Source organism: Tetrao urogallus, assembly GCF_951394365.1.
Source record: "Tetrao urogallus genome assembly, chromosome: 8".
NCBI lineage: Eukaryota > Metazoa > Chordata > Aves > Galliformes > Phasianidae > Tetrao > Tetrao urogallus.
This window is the reverse complement of record NC_136821.1, coordinates 21,633,776-21,653,715: the sequence shown is the minus strand read 5'-3', so window position 1 is coordinate 21,653,715 and position 19,940 is coordinate 21,633,776. Positions and strand designations below refer to the sequence as shown.

Here is a 19,940-nt window from a genome sequence, read left to right as displayed (position 1 = left end):
GGAAACTTCCTAAATCCACATGAAATGTGATATAGCAGCAATTAATTCCAGATTGCTAGTCCATTCTGTGCCTGCTGTTCTCCATAGAGTCCACTAAGGAACACAAAACCTGTACCTTTGTCACAACCGTTTGCAGTACTGGCAGCTTGTTTGATAGAGATAACATTTTGGACAGGTTCAGAAGCCCCTGTGTTACATGATGCTGTCCACTGCAGGTCAGATGTTGCTTTGATTGTATATTATGGGTGTTCTGGTTTTCCTAAGCAAACTGTTAAACACAAATATTTCAAAGGAAGCTCACTGTCTTCTCAGAGACTGCATATAAGTAATTTGCACTTCTTGAAAGTCTTCTCTTGAAAGCAAAAAGTTTTTAATACACTGAAAAGACAGAAATAGGTCTAAGGAAGAACAGCAAACCCTAACAAATTCAGAATTAAAATAGGAAAAAATGGTATAATAAACAGATTGAAGAGTTTGGTGTTTTGTGGCAGAAGAGTGCTATAGCTTGCGTGTGAATATGACTATTGTTATTAATTATTGGTGTAAAGAGGTCTGAAAATTTGCATAACATGATAAATTACCCAAATGTTTATGTAAATCTTAATGTTGATTGAGGCAGGTCACTTAAAGCACATTCTTTTTGAAGTGGTGATGATCCTCCTACTTCTTTTTTCCCTGTTGTGATCTGCAGATAATGTAGAAATAAGATAGTCTGGAAAATGTGTCAATGTTTAGTATTGATAAAGATTTAATGATTTCTCTTATCGTAGTTAAATTTAATCTTAATTTAAGGATTGTATGGATGTAACAATTGCTCTTTCATCACAGGACCTAAATATGTGCAGGTATTATTTTGCAGCTGATACTGTCTGAACCTTTAAAATCAAAACTCTTGCTTCTATTTGTAGAAGAGTTTAGTTACCTTAGGTTGGGAGTGCCAGAACTGGTTGCAACCCAAATGCTAACTTTGTCCTGAAAGAATGGAGCTGCCAATTCCCTCTCCATTTGATGGTAGAGTTACTGAAGATGATTCTCTACGGAGAGTGACTTTGCAGTCGTCTTTCAGCAGTACTGTTTCATGGCAGAAGAGTTATCTGCACAACACCATGCAAAAAAAAGTTGTGTTCAGTTTCCCTTAGCTTTGGTCAATCTATATGGGATGTCATTTTCAGCTAAGATTTGAATAATGCTCTTTAAAGCTTTTTTAACTTCAAATGTTAATGTACTTAATGAAGTACTTTAGAAAATTGTATGAAAAATGAATTATACATCTTTTAGCTCTTTTGTTTGTATACATGGTAATCTTTCTTCAGTGGTAACCAGCTGTGTGGATTCTACAGTGGAAGTTTAAACTGCACATCCAAACAATGTACAGTTTCCTCTTCAGGAAGCTATACATTGAGAGATACTAGCATGAGGGGGTCTTTCTAAATCAACATGTTTTCATAATCAATTCTCTGGAAAGAACCAAAGTTTTCTTGAATTTCTGTATTGAAAACATTTGTACTGCGGTGTAATACTAATCCTTACAGCAAGGCATATTTGACTTACTAAAATTAAAGTGCAGCAGGCAAAGAAGTATAGCTAACAAGTGTTTCCATCTGTTTACCAGAAATCATGGGCATCTGCAAAATATAGATGTGAAATGGCAGGATGTATGTGTATGTAAGATTATGTAACTATCACCAGATATCAGTCTTAAAATGTCATTCAGTAAGCATTCTATCCAGTAATGGAACTTATTTTGAAGTGAGCAAATGTAATTTGGTCTAAAGATGTGGTATTGTCACCCTACACATGTTTTTCCATTTCCGTGCTTGTGAAGATGGTGGATTGTCCCTCTTTCACAGTTAGTGCATTCTAAAATTTCTTGCAAGTATCAAAGCACTTGGAATACTTGCTAATCTTACTGATAAGTTGGTCTTTGAAATATGTTTACTCCTTAACATTTTATCACCATTCTTATTTGATTGTGAGATTAGAATGGAAAGCAATGTAAGCAGACTCATGCTCATAGTATGTGTTCTGTATTTTTTAAGAAAGTGGATGCTTTATGATCAGTGAGATTATGCTAGGTACTTAAGCATGCTGAAGAGATTTAATATATGCATTAATTAACATAATTAAAAGATTTTTGAACTTTGCGTTACCACAGTTCTGATACTTAGATGCAAGTGGAAACAAAATAATTTAAAACAACCTCATCTGATTCAGGGTAACAGTAATAAAACCTGGTTTGATGATGATACTGTTCTTGGTCTTAAAAATTTCAAGAATGAAGAATACTACGTGGAATCACACCAATTCTCCCTCTGCGTAGCTGCTCACTATTGGGGCGATTTAGTTGCTGTGTTCCCATTAACACTATTTAGAGTGGTGGTGCTAAATTTCCTGTTAGAGCACTATGGAATAACTTAAAAATACTCTGATGTATGCGATGTTTTAGGAACTTTGTTTACCCAAATACTGTCCTGTATGCTCCCAGCAAGTTGTGCAATGATTCAGTTGGGTCTTGGTATTGTGGCTGATCTTTTTAAGTGGTATCCATAAAGTCCTTCTTTGTTTTCTGCTTGTGTGGTTTGAGTACAGCAGTTTGACAATTGTTTCCCTCAGCATCTTAATTGGGGAAAGACATCTAATAGAAAATGTGGTAATAACACAGATGACAACGTAATATTATTTTTCTCAGTGTCTTGTATAGTCAAGTACCCTGCTACCTGAAGGAAGCTCAAATATACGATATGCATGTTAATATTTGTTTGTTTTCTCTTGAAGGATCGTCGCTTTAATGATGAGATTGACAAACTTACTGGATACAAGACGAAGTCACTTCTGTGCATGCCCATAAGAAACAGTGATGGAGAGGTTATTGGTGTGGCACAAGCAATAAATAAGACTCCTGGAGGTGCCCCGTTTTCTGATGATGATGAAAAAGTAAGACTGCCTTCTTCTGTTTTCTTGTATGTAGCCTGACAGACTCTTCTTAAGAGTACCTACTGCAGATACTATGAATAGAAGACTTATTCTTTAATATTATTGACTTTGTAATTAAGTTATAGTTAATTTCTCAGGTATGACAATGCTGCAGTATTTTATGTACAATTTGTTTCCTCTTTTTACCTATCAGAGTGGAGGGAAGAGCTGGTGTTCTTTGTTCAGTTCGTATCTTGATAATTTATTACTCCATGTTATACTAAAAACTCCTACTGATCTGTTTCCTAATGCTTTCTTAGCTTTATAAAAAAAAACTGAGTTAATGTCTTAGAAAATTAGCTGTAAAGCAGAAAAGCTGATACTTGTTTCATGAAACCTACAACTGATACACGATTATTGCTTTCTTCTCACAGCTTTTTTTTTTTTCCCCAATTCTTTAGCCCTCAAAATTTTAGCTTCCTTATTTGGCCTGCAATCTGTTACTTATGTTTGAAAACCCTTTTTTGTGTCTTTATATATTAACCCTTCATGACATAGTCTGTTTCATATAGGTTAAGTTCTTTGTAGATTTTAACTTGCAGTACAGAAGCTAGGGTTTCAGAAACCTATTCTCTTGTAAATTTAGAAGCTGTGAAATTAGGGGTTTTGCCATCATTGTGGAGAAGCATAGAGAAACCTTAAGATATCAAATTGCATTTTGAAGGAAAGACTAAGAGCATCAGTACTGATGTATTCTTTATAGATGTTAATGCATATGCCTCCCCCACTGTAGGAATAATAGCTTGAGTAGCTTGTTTGAAGTTAGGTAATTTCAATTAAAAATAAACATAATGAAGAATTTGTATCACCAATAAATGAGATGCTAGAAGCTGATTCAGGATGAAATTAAGTTGGTAGAAGCTGTTGCTTTAGGTTCAGATGACTTGTCAGTCTGTAACTATTTTTATAAAGATCAGGTGCACTTGGGAGCTTAATACCACTAAGATATGGGGAGCAGCCTTTTGTGTTAATGGTGTTTAAGTGCTTAATATAAAATGTATGCTGTAACATAAAACATCTGTTCTGTAAATGCAAGAGACCTTGCCTATTAAACTTCAGCTTAACACTTCTTTTTTTTAGATTTTGTTAGACTTTTCATGCGATACTTTAATGGGAAGATTTCAGCGTTAACCTCTAAATAAAATCTTTCAAAGAATTAATTATTGATTTTTGTTGAAACAATAGCTTATTTTTTTAATATGAACACTCAAAGTATTTGGAGAAAAAATGGAGAAACAGACAACTTTATTTGTTCTAACAAACATTGTGTGATGATAAACTAGCTGTGGATTTCTTGTTCATATGTTGGTATTTGGTTTTCTTTTTTTTTTTTTTTTTTTTTTAGAAAAATTACCTGTAGTAATAAGTTTCTGTGATAGTTTTCCTATAAAATCCTAAGCTTGCTCACCTTAGTCATCAACTCCTCTGAATGCTCTCCATAGGATATATGCCTGTGGCATATACACTAACATTATTCTAGGGGATGTTACATTTACCACTTTATGCTATCATAAAGCATAGGAAACTTTCAAATCCCTATCTAAGGATAAATACTTATTTTCTCCTTTCTGTCCTTTTCATTAAGATATATCTGGAGAGTAATGGGAGTTCAAGTAGCAACAAGGAGGGCTTTTGAATTAAAATTAGGGAAAATGGGAAATGGTGCTATTAAAGTCAGGATATCTACACCTGAGTATGAAGGGAGAATGTGAATGAAGCCAAAAAATGACAGGAAAGAAGAGGGTGGAGTCAGCAAGCTGCATAGCAACTCTATCCAGGAAAGAGAAATGGAGTATCCTTCAAGAATGTACTATGAAACAATGCATGCTTCTGTTTTAGTATAGTACTGAATCTATTTTTTGTAAAAACGTAGGTAGAGATGGACTTTGCCTCTGAAACTTACTTAAGCTGACTCAAAAGAACTTAGTACTTGACAGAAAGCCATTGTTGGTGCATTATTACATGTTGACATTCCTGTGCTATGACAAAGAAGAGGTGTTAAGCAATACCTGTTGGAAAGAGAAAATCCTGCCTCATTGGTTCATTGCAGTAGATGGGAATAATGTTTAGAATCAAGACAGTATGACATAAATGAAATGTCTTAAAGCTAAACTAACCTTGGTTTTTCAAGGCTGTGAAACATTGCACAAATCAAACTCATTTTCTGTAGAAAGCATAGGAATGTATGTATTCCTTTAATTTGTTACTACATGGCTATTTTTACTACTTATGTGTGTGTGGCAATACATTCAAGTCATAGTAGAGAGCCGTTTCATAGTTTTTTGAAACAGTGGTTTGAGGATATGAATCTTTACGTGACTAATGTCTGTATTAATTTCTGTGAAATATTGTTACACAAAGGAATGTTTTGCCATCCAGGTAGGAAAATCCTTGCCAAGTGAAATACAACAAAGTGAATACACAGTATCTGAGAGTATAAAGAAGATTTAATCATTCTTGTGCCTTCTATTAGCTATCAGGTGTTTTTAATAGAAATAGTTATGAGCAAATATTTTAGATTTAACATAGCACTCTCTTGCTGTTGAGTAGAGATCTTCAAGCAGTTATTCTAAACAGTACACACTTGCACATGAAGAGTCAGCTTTATTCCTCTGTACTGCTGTATGCTTTGGATACTTTTCCTAAATCTGTTTCGACATTTTGTTCTGATTTGTTCTGCTCTTGAGCTGATTGTGAACTCTTAGTTGAAGTGCAGATTGTCACTGACCTAGCCGTTTGGATCAGAGTTGAAAGATTAGGCTTATGCCTGGATAGTAATATTCTTATTGAAAGTGCATTCAACAGGTGATAGGGAGTGAAACATAAATTAGGTTAATGATATGAATGCCTATGGTATGGCAGACAATTCAGGTGGGTCAGCTACTCAGTTATTCTGAGGTGAGCTTTATATTATTTGTATTAAAGCTGAGTAACTGGGGCTACCATTCACACAAACATGAGTAGTTCTCTAAAACTCAAAAGGTATTTATTAGAACAATATTCGTTGCAGTGTATTTAATGTGCTGAGCAACAAGAAAACAAATCGCTTATCAGCATCAACTATTCTAGTACCACAATAAGGTAATTTTTTTTCTTGCAATAATTTTTTTTCCTATGAAAATAAATTATTTCTGCAACAGATCTGTAAAATGAATGGTGCAGTACATACAGAATATGCTAGAATGGGTAGTCAAATGCAGATTGAAGTAGTAAACTTGGACCTTTTCCTGAACGGGTGTTTCTGTACTTGCTTAGTATACCTTGTTCCTGTGTAAAATGTCATGTTTGAAGTGCTGCCTTTATCTTATAATACATTTCATCTTTGATAGAATATTCGAATATCATACATTCAACTGGCAAAACTGCTGTGTTGATGTCAACTGAGTATTGCATAAACATGTTAATATAATATTTCATGTTAGTACTGAGGTTGTGGTGTTTTGTTTCCATGCTGAGGTTCCTAAAGATTTTTTACAATCAGCAAGTTTCTTGTAACTTAATTGCCATCTTTATTTTTTTTCTAGTCATGTACACTATTGTTACAGTTAGTAACAAATATGTTTCTAATAATTGTTCAGTAATATATTAAATGGGTTCTCAAATGTAGTCTTTAAGGGAAAAATAAGTGAGAAGGTAAAAATTACTGTGGTCTGTAGCAAGTCTAGGATTGGTTGTGGCTTGGCAGCCTGTGTGCTGTTTTTGGTTATGGTTTTTGTTGGTGTCTTTTTTGGTGTTTTGGTGTGTGTTTTTTTTTTTGTTTTTTTTTTTTTAAGATTCTGTGCTCTTAAGCTTTTTCCCCTCACTGGTAACCTAGAAAACATGATATACCTCTGGGAAACCAAGAAATGCACTTCCAGGAGAATGTCTTGCAGGATTGGTGAATGCTTTTTTAAAGACTATATCAGAGGAGGCAAGAGACAAAGGGCAAGAGAAAACTAGGGGCAAAAAAAGAGACTTGGAAAATGTTTTCGAAACAATGAAAGGAAAATCTGCCTGGGTATTATGGTGCTTTGTGCAGTAAAGTCTGATGACAATCTTGCAAGCAAACCCCATTTTATGTTGATGTCAATTTCTGACAAGTAGCAACTTCAGAATAATTATAAAATGAGACTCTAATAAACTGACCTTACCTCCAGGCCCTTTCAAACAAATCTCAATATCTCTACGTATGACTTCTGTTAGAAATGTCTTTCTATACTCACAATTATGTGAAGCAATTAATTCTATCTTTTTTTGCAAAGCTTCTAGACTATTGTATAATAAAATGTCACTTGGGGGCACTAGTGCCTTGAGTTGATAGAAAACAAAGAATAATGTTTTCAATTACAATTAAGTAGATGCTGGCATCACTTCATGTATTTTTAGTTATTTTTTTGAAATTTAGAGCAAATAAAATATTTAAGATTTGGGGAGTTTTGAATGCTCCCAAGCTGTAACCAAGTTTGTTTTGCAACATGTAAAATAGTAGAGTATTAGATTTCCAAGCTTTTGCAATTCTTTTTCATGGCAGACTTTCAGGTTTTTCTTCTGTGTCTCTGGCCATGGTGTTAATATCACTGCTAAGTTTTTTTTGCATGTAATGATTGCTTCCAATTGCTAAACAAACTGTTTCCTTTTGATATAAAGGATGATCCAACCATTTCATTGCTTTGAGCTAAACTAGACCTGACAAATTGCTGTACAGGTTTTACCTCCTCAGCATCAATTGCTTGGTCAGCCAGAGTGATGTAGAGATTTCTGTTTTGGTATAGACAATTACAAAAGTATTGCTTAATTTAACAGTCATTGCCTTACACTGTCATTACTAGGTAACTTTTAAAAATAAAATAAATACACTGAAGAATATCAGTTTTCTTCCAACAGTGGACATCAGTTCATCTGGAAGGCTTAAAAACAAACAAAGCCTTGAAAAGAAGGGTGCAGCCTGTGTGTTGCTAGTGCTGTCCTGGAGAGACACGAGACACTTCACGAGTGTCTCTTCATGACACGAGTCCTGGAGAGACTCACCACTTGTTTGTTGGTGAGTCATGTGTTGCAGGACAAGTGAGGAAACTACCGAGCAGAAGTCTGACAGTCTGTGATCTAGACTATTGTACGCACTTCATGGTCTCCTGAGATGTGGTGTCAAAACAAATCTAATCTTCCATCAGAGGCTTAACAAGTGGCATCATCAGCTTCACCATCCCTTTTCCTGGTGTCCGTTTCCTCTCTCTGGCATGCTCCTAGCCTGAAGGAAGTGAATCAGCTGTAGGTATATTACACAGGATCAGCTAGAGTTCAGTTCTGCTCGATTTAGAGAGAGGCTATCTTGAATGCAGTGAGATCCCATTTTTACAGCCCCTACCAGGAAGGATTTGGTTGTCTATGCTCTATGAATGGTTCTATTAAGAGCAATATAGCCAGACCCTGGGGTTCAGCTAGTGAACTCTGTGGTTTGGAGTACCTTAAGATATGGCTCTTGCATGTTCTACCATTTCTATTTCTTGCATTTCTAATAACAGCCCTAGTGATTCTAAATGGCCCAATTTAATATGCTCTTCTGGTTCTCAACAGCTAAGGCCTAAATACATTCTATACTGGGATTACTATAATGATGAATGATTTGTAGAGATTTTGCTGTACCTGCTAATTTGCCTTCTGTGAATTTTTGCATGATGGGCTTAGAGTCATGCTGAGAGACAGTTATCTCTAAGTCAGGTATTACTGCCTTGTTACCTTGTGGAAATAATCAGCAGTAAATAAAAGTATCAGGAGGAGTGATTCAGAGCGTGCTGGCATCTGACTTGTGAAAATCATGCATCCAGCTCTGAATCTGAAGAATGTGCGAGAAGGTCATCTGAGAATTACTTTGGATGCACTAGAATGGAACATGAGAAACAAATTAGGTAAATAATCTTATTGCATATTTTATATATTTCATTATGTGACAGTGTTGGCCTTGAATGCTCCTTCTAACCTCTACCTTGCTTCTCTGATAAATCTGCATAGCAGTGTGACTCTAAAATCTATTATTTAAAATTGGCATAATTCTCAAAGATATCTCATGGGACCGTGTGCCGTTGCATCCAAATACAAGACATGAATTTGCTGAAAGAGGGCAGAAACTAACAAAGACACTTGAAGGATAAAGGTGCTGAAGCACTACAACTATCTTGGAAAACTAATGGTCTATTAGGCACTATTCTTGAAAGTACTTGCTTCACAAATGTAAATTAAAATAAATCATGGTAACTGAGTTCTCTTGCTGGGTGAGTTTAAAGCAATTTGTCACTAGAATATTGGTTTTATCAGGACATGCTCACATCACTGATTTGCAAACAACACTGCCAAGCAACTGCAGTGACAAATAGTTCAGTGGGCTTGTTTCAGTCTTGTGGACATTCAGTCATAACTTCAAGCTATGGAGGATGCTTAAATTGTTTTCAATTACAGAATATCAAATGTGCTTTAACTTATGTCTCAGTATCTGTTTTGAAGACTTGTAATTCAAATATTAACTGCTAGTCTCACCTCTGAGGAGCGGAGGCAAATTTAAGATGTTACAATGATATTTTAGTGAAATAGTTATCTCTCAAATATATGCATCTTAAGTTTAGGGGCTACTTTGTGTTTGTAGTATGTAGTACACTGAATCTTTGATACCTGTTTGAAGCTTTTAGATGCTGCCATGAAACAAACTTTTAGATCAGACATCTGGAACGACTTTTTTACTGAACAGCTCAGTGTTTCATTTGTTTTATTTCTTCATGGGGGCTGATGTTCTGAGCTTGTTGTATTCATTGAGTGTGGGGAATGTGTCTGGATTCTATGCATAGTTGTCAGTGGGAGTCTGAATCCATTTGTTCTTCCTGTGTTACTTGTGTCGTCTTAATTTATACAGAGAGATTTGGACAAATAAGTGCTTTCTTCTGTAAACCTAGACTGTGATTTGGTTAATGTGTTTGTAGCGTTTGATTTAGAGCCCAACTCCAAAGCTCAATAAACTAAATGGAAGAATCTCTGCTGACTTCATGGGCTTTTAGACAAACTTTGAACCTCTGTCTGTTTAGGAGTATTTCACTAAATGCAGATCCTTATTCTATGGAGCTTAAATTAATCTAAGTGAGAGCACCAATGAAATAAGCTGAGGACCAGTTATTTTCTTTATCTTTCCCTTCCACTGGATGTGTAAAAGGCTCCAATAGGCTGAATGCAGTTTCTGCTGTTGATCAAACAAGCCGCTTGATTTGCTAGACATGGGGGAAAAATAGCTTCTTTAATTTTGTGAACATTCGTTAGAGTCAGACAACAAATTCTGACAAAACCTAAGTATCTCTCAAGTTAGATTGTTCTTCACGGGTTTTTCAATTAATTTAGGTGTGACTTCAGACTCTAGACAGCTGATAAAACATCAGGGGGAACGGGTGTGATCTGATGTAGAAATGTTAGTTGGTCCTGGAAATTGACCTATAGAGAGAGCCATTAGACAGAGTGAAACCAATATTTGTTGGCTGCTTGTTGTGAAACAAATCTGGTGAGAGCACAGAGGAACCCGGTATGTTTCTTTCCTAACACTTCAAACAGAAAACCCAGAAGCTAAGAGTTGTGTGGGTTTGATCATTATCTTCAGATGCTTCAGGAACTGTGTGTGATGTTTTTGTATTCACCAACTATTAATTTAATCTTTCTTTGCGAACAGTATATTAATAACTTTCACTGGTTTAAAAAAATGCTTCTAATGCCAAAGCAACTGAGTCAATTTTGCCTTGTTCATCTCTTGGTAGAAAGGATGTGTGGCAGCTCATTAGACAAACCTTGTTTGCTTTAAGCAAAGCTTGTATTGGGAGAAGCTTGTATTGGAACATGGTTCCATGTAGAAGCATGTAAAAGAACCTTTCTAGTGTACAGCTAGTGAAGACCTCAATTCTAACAATTATTGAGATGTGCCCTGTTGGCTGAATGGGAGTGCCTTGTCCCTAGTGAAGTGCTTTTTCTGATCTTCTGCCAGTCTGTTCAGTTCTCCATAACTGTTCTTCATGATAACTGTAAGGATTTATGTGCTTTTAGAAAATAGCATGTCACGTCTCCTGACAATTACTTATTTCACTCTGCTTTGGGGAAGATGTTTGTACAGCAGTTCTTGCCATCAAAAGTATTTCCTGTTAGAATAGTGATCTTGAGCCTGTCTGTAACTATAGATTACATGATAAGATATTGAAAACTGCTTAGCAAATCGTTTTGCTAAAAATTAAGTCTACCTCTCTTCTTACTACAGGCTTCCTTAGAATTATGGACAATATTCTGTCATTCTGGCACTGACTCATGTTATGTTCTTGGGCAAATCGCATAGTAGGCTCTCTAATTATAAAAATGGTATTAGGTGTTTCCACACAATATTTATCAGACTTTTCATTTTAAGTATTCTCATCTAATAAAAAGGAATTGTTTTTTTTTTTTTTTTCATTTTTTTTTCCCCCACTTGTTAAGCTCAGCCACAGCTTTTAAAATTAGCTGGCTGCATTTCTTACATGCAGCAGCTGTAGTCTGGACAGATCTGGTTAGAAAACACAAAATTGCAAAAAATACATGTGCTCAGCTTTACATATCAATGTAAATTGTGCTTGATTGGTTTGTGAAAGTATAGAGAGTCTAAAATCGGTGGACTCCTGGTTGTATATCAAAAGGAAGAACTCAATCCTCCTCCTCGCTGTCTTTGTTACTGCTAGCTGGAGAAACTGAAGTTTGCAGATCCAGCAATTGGAGTATGTAAGCAACAATGTGGAGCACACAGGAATGTGTGGTCTCTGTATCTAGAAAATTAACTCTGTGGCCATAAAGTGAGAAAAATCCTTGTCCTCTTCTCCTATAGAAACATAAAAGATATGTGAAAAGATTGACTAACTCGGTGACCTTTCTGTCAGCTGTTCAGAGAAAAATGCCTTGGATAAGACAAGCTTTAGGTGAAATTCCTCTTGCGTACTCCTATTTTTCATGGTTTACCAGATGTGGTATCTTGACTTCATTACCAACCCAAGGACTTTCCAATTATGAATTTTTTCAGGCATTTATTGAAGTAAGATGAATGGTCAGGGTTGGAAAGGACCTCAAGGATCATGAATCTCCAACCTCCCTGTCACAACCAGGGCCATCAAGCTCCCCGTTTAATACTAGACCAGGCTGCTCAGGGCCCCATCCAGTCTGGCCTTGAACACCTCCAGGGATGGGGCATCCACAACCTTTCTGGGCAGCCTGTTCCAGCATCTCATTGTTCTGGTTGTAAAGAACTTCCCCCTGACATCCAACCTAGATCTTCCCTCCTTCAACTTAAAACCATTTTCCCTTGTCCTGCAGTTGTCAACCCTTTTAAAGAGTTGATTCAGCTGAACTGTTAGCTTTCAAAAACTTCCTATGTGTTGAGTGAAGAATCGCTATCTGATGTGCATTAAATTTGTGTTATTCCTCCTTTCTTTGCTTTTAGTTAACATAGGAAAGAGCTTCTTCCTATTCATTTTCATGCCAGTTGTTTTTCTCTAAAGAATCTTTAGTCTTGAAAAGCTGTGAAGTTGCCACCTGGAGCAGCTCCTCCAGGCAGTGAACTGTTTGATTTGGCAGGAGTGATGTCTACTCCCAAGTCGTGGGCAGGTATTGCTGTGGCAAGTCAGCACTTCCCTATCTGGAGAAGCAGGAATTATTTTGACTTCTCTGTGTGCTGTAGACAGATAAAGAAAAATGATAAATGTTTTTTTTTTTTTCCTGCTGTTGTAAAATTAACTGTCAGGTATGTCAGGTTTTGAGAGCTGGGGTAGATATTTGCTGTGTATTAGCATTTTGATGCCACTGCATCACAGGAATATAAAAGGCTTTGTTAGGTATCAAATCTGATTGGTTGTCTTTGACTGTTAATTTTGGCAAAAAGGTTCTAAGGCTTTCTGAATCAAGGTGGATATTGGAAATAAAAAACCTTAGAACAAAGCATAAAAAATGTCAGGCCACCAGTGAAAGTTAGTCAACAAGGTTGATGATTACTTGTTGCTGAGTGGAACTGATTTCACCTTTCCTGCCCAGCTGGCGAATGCTAGAGTTAATCCATGCTACGATAGTTTCTTTTTTCAGTCAGAACCATTATTGGTGCTATCAGAGACAACTGATGTATATTGTTTAAAATTGTGAAGTGGTGATCAAATTTCAGTAGGAAAATTATGCAGTACACTTAAGTAGCCTCTATCAGGGTAAGCAAACTGTTTATGAGAATATTTCCCGTGAACTGCATAGTGATAGTGGCTGGGGGGCTAGGAAGAACACTCAAACAGTGCTTTGTGGAAGCTATGAGCAAGTACTTTAATTGTCAACCTGGTCTGGGGGGGAGACCTTCCACTCAGATGACTTATCACCATGTTTTTAGCAAAACCATGTCAATATTAGCAGTCTTCAAGGCTATAGTCTTAGGACTGAAGTTGGCATGAAATTAACCTCTGTTAATTTGTTGGCAATTACCTGTCAGTATTGTAGCATGGAATGGACAAAACCAAATCTTGTTATTTTTACTTTCCCATTTTAAAAAAAAAAAAAAAAAGTTTTGCTGTGTAAAAATGGACCAGCTGAATCTTGCTATGCTGGTGTCACAGTTACAAGGCAAATTAAAGGATAATAGCTCTTTGGCATGGTAATAGTTCAGTGGTGTTATGGTGTGTTTTCTCACCAAGATGAGTGGAAATGCCTTGGAGCCATAGGATAGGATGTGATGCATAAGGCTGTGTGGTCCAAATGAAGGCAAGCGTGGAGTGGTGACAGACTTGTGGAGGGCTGAGACCTGAGGATGTCCTAGTGACATCCTAGTCCTATTTTCTCAGTCTAAAATTTGTGGTGAATTTGTATTGCAGTAGGGTGGTGAAGAGACAAGTGGTGGAGCCTATGGAAATTGTCCCTCTTTGCTGGTGCTGTGATAACATTGTCTTTATGTGGGAAATTCCTTTTGATATAAGTAAGGTTTGTGTGATGAATGTATATTCATTAGCATGTGAATGTGTATTTCTCAGTGTCAGTGGGATGTCCTGTAAGACAGTGGCCATGTATTGCAGTCTGAATTGAAGCAGTCCTAAAGAGCAGAGCTGTTGTGAGTTGATCTTGCTTACTACTAAAAAGAAGAGGCTTTGAAAGATGAGAGATCACCAAGGCTTGTTACCATAAACACGATCTGAGTTTTCCTTTTGTCATGCTCAGTGGAAAACATGAGGAGGGCTATGTATTTGCTTTTGTGCCTGAATCACAAAGGTTTGTTAACTGCAATACCCAGGGGTTGCAGGGCTTCTCCTTTAGTTTAAGGCATAAAATCATGAACTTTTAATCCTGTATGTCCAGAAGGTTCCAGTATCAACAGCAGCTCTGATTGGATGTGCACAGTGCTGAAACATAGCTGTAGTTATATTGCTATTGCAAGAAATGGTAAACTCTGGTCTCTGAAATAGTGCTGAATAATTCTGAACTTCAGAAAGTTGGAAAACTTGTCTGTAACAGCTGAAGTCTGCCCACAGAAGTATTTAAACTGGCAGGCTTGCAAGAAGCTTCTCACCAACAAATCAAGGAATTGAATATTGCATCTAACTGAAAATTTGGAACAATATGCAATATAGACTATTTTTCCTTTATAAGCACAAAGATGTTCTGGTTTTTGTGATCTCATGAACATCTGACAAAACCTAGCCACTAAGTGATAAGCTCAGTAGTTGGTGCCAGCCTGAGCTGTTCATGTACGGATAAGTCTTCTATTTTTCTGAAGTAGGTTAAGAGAAATGACTGTAAGCAAGGAGCAGAGGCCATTCATGTGAGATGTGACAACACCTGATAAATTATCACAACCTGTAGAAATAGAGGGTCTCTAGCTCATTCTGTGTGTTCAGTTGTCAAGAGGTTTGATGTTGCTGCACTGATGCTTACATTTTGAAGAATGAATACTAATTTGGTAGGTTTTTTCAAGCTGTTGCAGTTTCTGCATTACCAAAAAAAAAAAAGTTCTGTTTCTAGAGGAAAAAATAATAGGTTAGTAAGAAATTTGCTTTGTAAGCCTGTATACTGTGAAGTAGGCAGAACTCAGCGTGTATTAATCGATTAGACGCTTTTCCACTCAGATTACTGAATGATTGTCTACTTCTCTGATGTAATTCTGAATTAGTACATCCTGAGTATTAAGAAAAAATACTTCAATTATTGTTTCATCATGTACCTAGACTTTCTTCTAATGATAATTTAACTTGAGATGAATAACTTGGATTGTTGATTGTAATTTAATTTATTCTAATTTGTATGGCTTCCTGTTTTGCTTCTGCTGTCAGTTTTGTGGATTTTATGAGAGTAGATATGACAAGTCACACTAAGATTTATTTTTGTTTATATAAAAAAAATTAATTTAGATGTTAGATGCCTGCACTGGCCTGTGATGCTGAAGTTAGAAAAATCTAACTCTTAAATATTTAGCAGATAGAGTTTTAATCAACCTGCTGGGAGTTGGGGTATACATGGCTGGATGCATGAATGTCACAGATATTGGGAGTAGCCTGATGCTCTCTGTGGTTTTGTGGGTGTTCAGGAACTCTGCTATTCTGCTTTTTAGCTTACGTATCACTCTATCTCTTTCAATTTCTCCTGCAACAGCTATATTATCCTTTTTTGATCAGTATCTTAACTTTGTACTACATATAAAGCCTGTTTTCCCTCAGTGCTTTACCTTTTTTGTTATCCTGTTGCTATGATTTGGCTTCTGTCTGTGTTTTTGCTATGTTTTTCACAGATGTGTGCCCTTGTGAAAGGGGTAGGGTTCTTGAAAGACTTGCTGTTTGCTAAAGCTCAGCATGCATCACTTTGCACTCAGATGCTGAAACACGCTGGTGGCTGGTGAGGTCATTCCATAAAATCTTTTGATGTTACAGAAGTCTGTGTGTGCTCAGAGAACTATTAGATGTCAGACCATGAAAACTGCTACTGGTGGTTATCACAACCTGGCACGGCTTAAAAAATAAAATGAAAAGCTAAGAGTATGTGGGAAATGTGGAAGTAGTGTTTATATTTTGCCAATACAAAGCAGAGTACTTTAAGTTAGATAAAGAGAATTATGGATCATCTGTTTAAAAGCAAAAAATAGGAAAGGATCCAGAAGATGCAAACAACTTTGATTATAGTAGCAGTAGTGAAGAGTATGTGTAATTGTATCTCTAGTTAGGTGGGCAGCACAGCATGGCAGGTTGTCTTCTTGCCAGTGTGGTTGTATTTCCTAGAATATGCAGGGAGAAAGAGTGTAATGGGGGTGGGGAGATTTGCAATGATGTCAATTCACTTCAGTACTTAGGGAAATACAAATTATCAAAAAACTTTGAAATCATAGGCAAAGGCATAGGGACTTTAGCAATGTTTGCCTTCACACCTGTTTTGAGAGGTTCCACTGGTGATAATTTCAGTCTTGGAAATACTTGGAAATGAGGTTAGGATACAAATGTATCTTTACCACTTTTTTCTTAACGGTATTTTAGTTGGCACTAACACTTTCAGAAAATACTTTTGTTATGATGCTGAGTGCAAAAATGCTTCAAGGTCGTTGATTCTCTGAAGCTGAGTGTTAGCAAACTTACTTCCAACACATTCTGGTTTCTGACCTCTCGTTACTCAAGTTATCTGCAACAAGACAAGTGGCAAAAATGTTTCATGCAAGTACATGAAATTCTGTAGGAAGCTGCCTTTTCATTTTGTCTTTCTGTATGTGGCTGTCAGCTTTGGTTACTAGAATGCTAATGCATTCTCCAGAGTCTTTTTTTTTTTTTTTTCTTTTTTTTCAGATAAGACTACCACCTGCACTAGGCTAAATTACACTTAAAGAGAGGGGAAAAAAAAAACCAAAATCTGTGCATGATTAAATTGTTCAGCAATCAGAGATGCTTTCCTAAGTTATATATTAGTGTAAAGGAGCAAAATAAACATCAATAGGTTTGTTATGAAAGCCAAAATGTGTTCTTAAGTCTTAAATGTTTAAACAAGTAATACTGTTTACAAAATACTACTGATAATGTACTTGCTTTTCAGGTAGAAATTGAAAGAGTGGTAGTTTATTCTATATTTCTTAGCTTCTGGTCTATTGCTATTAATCCCATTCTATTTCCTCTTGCACAAGATTGCTACAAGGAGGTTCTGAAGGTAACACTGTGCTTGGGTGTAATCACTATGTTCATATGGGAAGTCTGCCTGCTCTTGAATGCTGGAAAATGCTCCATGCAAAATGTATGCTAGACAAAATTCACCAGCCAAGCAAAACACTGAGTCCAGGGTTTGAGTCTTGGCATTGATTTAACTGTGGTGACACTCAGACTGGAGGTGATAAGGTTTCATTTGAAGCCATTGCAGCTCTTCCTTGAGTGTTTGCTTGGATGCAAGTTCCAAGCCAAACCCATAAATTAAGATACGATGTGCTTTATTATTAACATGCATGACTCTTCAGTAGTCTGAAAGAAACTATTAAATGTTTTGATTTCTCCTGTGCAAGTCGTATGTAATCACATGTACGTCATCACATTGACATACTTAAATAATGACATTCACTTTGGAGAATAACAGAAGTGGCAATTCTAATGAGAAAATTTTAAGTTTTATGGAGATGAAGGATCATCTTTTTCTAGGTACATAATTTATTCTCTTTTTTGAAAGAGTGTATCTTGTTTTCATTTGTTTGCTTTTTGATGGTTGTGATGAGCACTGTACAAACAGTGAGCAGGAAGCAATTGCTTATCCAAAGAGAGGATGAGGGAGTAGTGTTGTTTTGTTTTGTTTTTAATAAAAAAAGCTTTGGTGTCACAAACATGTGTCTGCTGACCTTTCAGTAGGCTTCAGAAGTCCTTTTGTATAGTTTGTGGGAGTTGAATTTTTAAGTTTTTCAGCTGAAGGAAGGCTGCACAAACAAATGTCAAGGGAACTAAAAAGTCATGTAGAAGTGAGAAACTGTAAAAGCGGCAAACTCTTCACCTTTAGAAGTAGGCTAACTTGACTTAACAGCACTAGACTAGGGCTGCAGATCAGGCTGGCTCATGTAATCACAAAGTAGAACCATAAGGTTGCAAGGTTGATCTTATCTCCGCAAGGACAAAATGACAACGTATTTTCATTGAAGCTTTTGTGTATTAATAATTAAAATAGTCTAGAAGTCTGACACTTCCTTGTCAAATGTATCAAAGCATACTGTGTGTGTTCCTTACATTTTAGTGCATCAAAAGGATATTATATTGTTTTGATGGATTTACTGTATTACACAGTTAATGCTTTCAGGAAGTTATCTTAAAGTCAGTTATTTGGAATCCTTTTTCCTGTAGCAAGTTCTGTAATTTCTTGTTCTCAGCTCGTATATTTGGTTTGGGTACTTGAACACAGGTTTCTGCACTGTTGTTGGTGTACCATCTATTTATTAATTGTAGGTACTAATGTGTGCTCAAGCATAGAGGAGAAAAGTTTTCTTAATGTAGATCTTTTTCCTGTGGAGGTGTGGGAGTTTGTTGTGTCTCTGAACTTTTATAAAGTTAGTGAAGGAAGTGAATAGTGATGTCTCTGTCAGATTGTTAATGAAGCTGTAATTAACTAATATTACAGCTATATTCGAGGTATCATGGAACCAAAGGTTATAAAATCATCAGACTTACGGAGGAAAATGTGTTTTTTTGGGTGGCTGTAAACCTTGTAAAAGTAGCCTATTTACTTAAAGCTTCCATCTACTTCAGAGTGTGCCAGCTGTAGGGTTTGGCTTAAATCTGCATCACGTAGCTGAGAATTCATTGTATGTGGCAGAAATATTCGAAGAATAGCTCAGCCTGGAAGTTATTTTAAATTTTCAAGATTACTTGTTAATCTGGAGGTAATCACAACCTTTAGTGGACATTACAACAGTCAGACTTGGCAAATCCAATTTTTGCAGCTTCTTTAGGCTGTCTCTGCAGTCTGTAACAGCTCCAATCACTGCGTTGTGCTCTGTACTACTGTCCTACCAGATAATGTGTGTGTGCATTTCTGCTTTTCACCTATAGGTGTTTCTTTTCTTATGACTTGTGGAAAAGGTGTCAGTGATTTTCTGAGTTAAGAGTTGGGGAGAAAAGGTCAGATTCTGTCCCCTTAACTAAAAATCCATCTTTTAATTTGCAGGGAGTACTCCATTACCAAGAAATATGACTTGTGAGTTTTAATGCTGTTGAAATAAAACTCAAATTCTGTTTTGTTTTATGTAATATACACAATCAGTGGGGTCCAATAATATTAGCTGCTTGTATTAGCAGCTGTCAGAATGGGCAGCAGCCTGCATCCAAAGAGCTCTCAGACACTTGGATTACAGATTTCCACACAGCTGGAAGCAAATTAATGTGTTCTGCAGAAGGTAAAATCAAGGGACTTTTTATGCAAGATGACTCACACCATGAAACACAGAGATGATCACAACACTGTTCTTATTCATATCTAAAACAAGCAAAGTACTTTTCATTGGTTAATGGAATATGCACACTATAAGTGTGCTGTTGTCAAGTGTTGGGCTTAGACTTGTTAACATTAGTAGCTTTAATCATTAGGCATTTCATTTTTTAATAGCCATTTTGAAGCTATTATGTTCCTTTACAGAACAGAAGGGACTGTCAGCAGATGTTCCCAAACTGACGCATGCTTGTCAAAGTGCAAAACAGAGGTGTTCATATGGAACATGTCTGATTGCATTGAGAAGCTCTGTGGGCATGTACTAATGAGAAGTAATGTGACCCTGAGAAAGACAAGACAGAAGATTTTTTTTTCTGAAGGATAACACAGAGGAAAATTGGTTTAAAGTGTGAGAATGAATGTATTGCTTATATAAAACAATACTGCTTCAAAGCGGTGCCTACTCTATCTACTACTTCTGATGAAACCAAATTGCAGTCACACTTGGGCTAAATGGACCAAAAGGAAGGCATGAGTGTTTAAGAATAAATAAATCAGTACTT

General features: G+C 36.4%; 1 protein-coding gene across 1 annotated transcript in view; it reads left to right on the top strand.

Moving 5' to 3' along the window:
- Positions 1-19,940, top strand: part of PDE11A (phosphodiesterase 11A) — a gene marked incomplete at both ends in the record, with an annotated part of 121,549 nt that overhangs the window by 12,981 nt on the left and 88,628 nt on the right. The window contains one exon of the mRNA XM_079538828.1: positions 2,776-2,934. Within this exon, the coding sequence (XP_079394954.1) occupies positions 2,776-2,934 (159 nt within the window). The remainder of the gene's footprint in view (positions 1-2,775; positions 2,935-19,940) is intronic.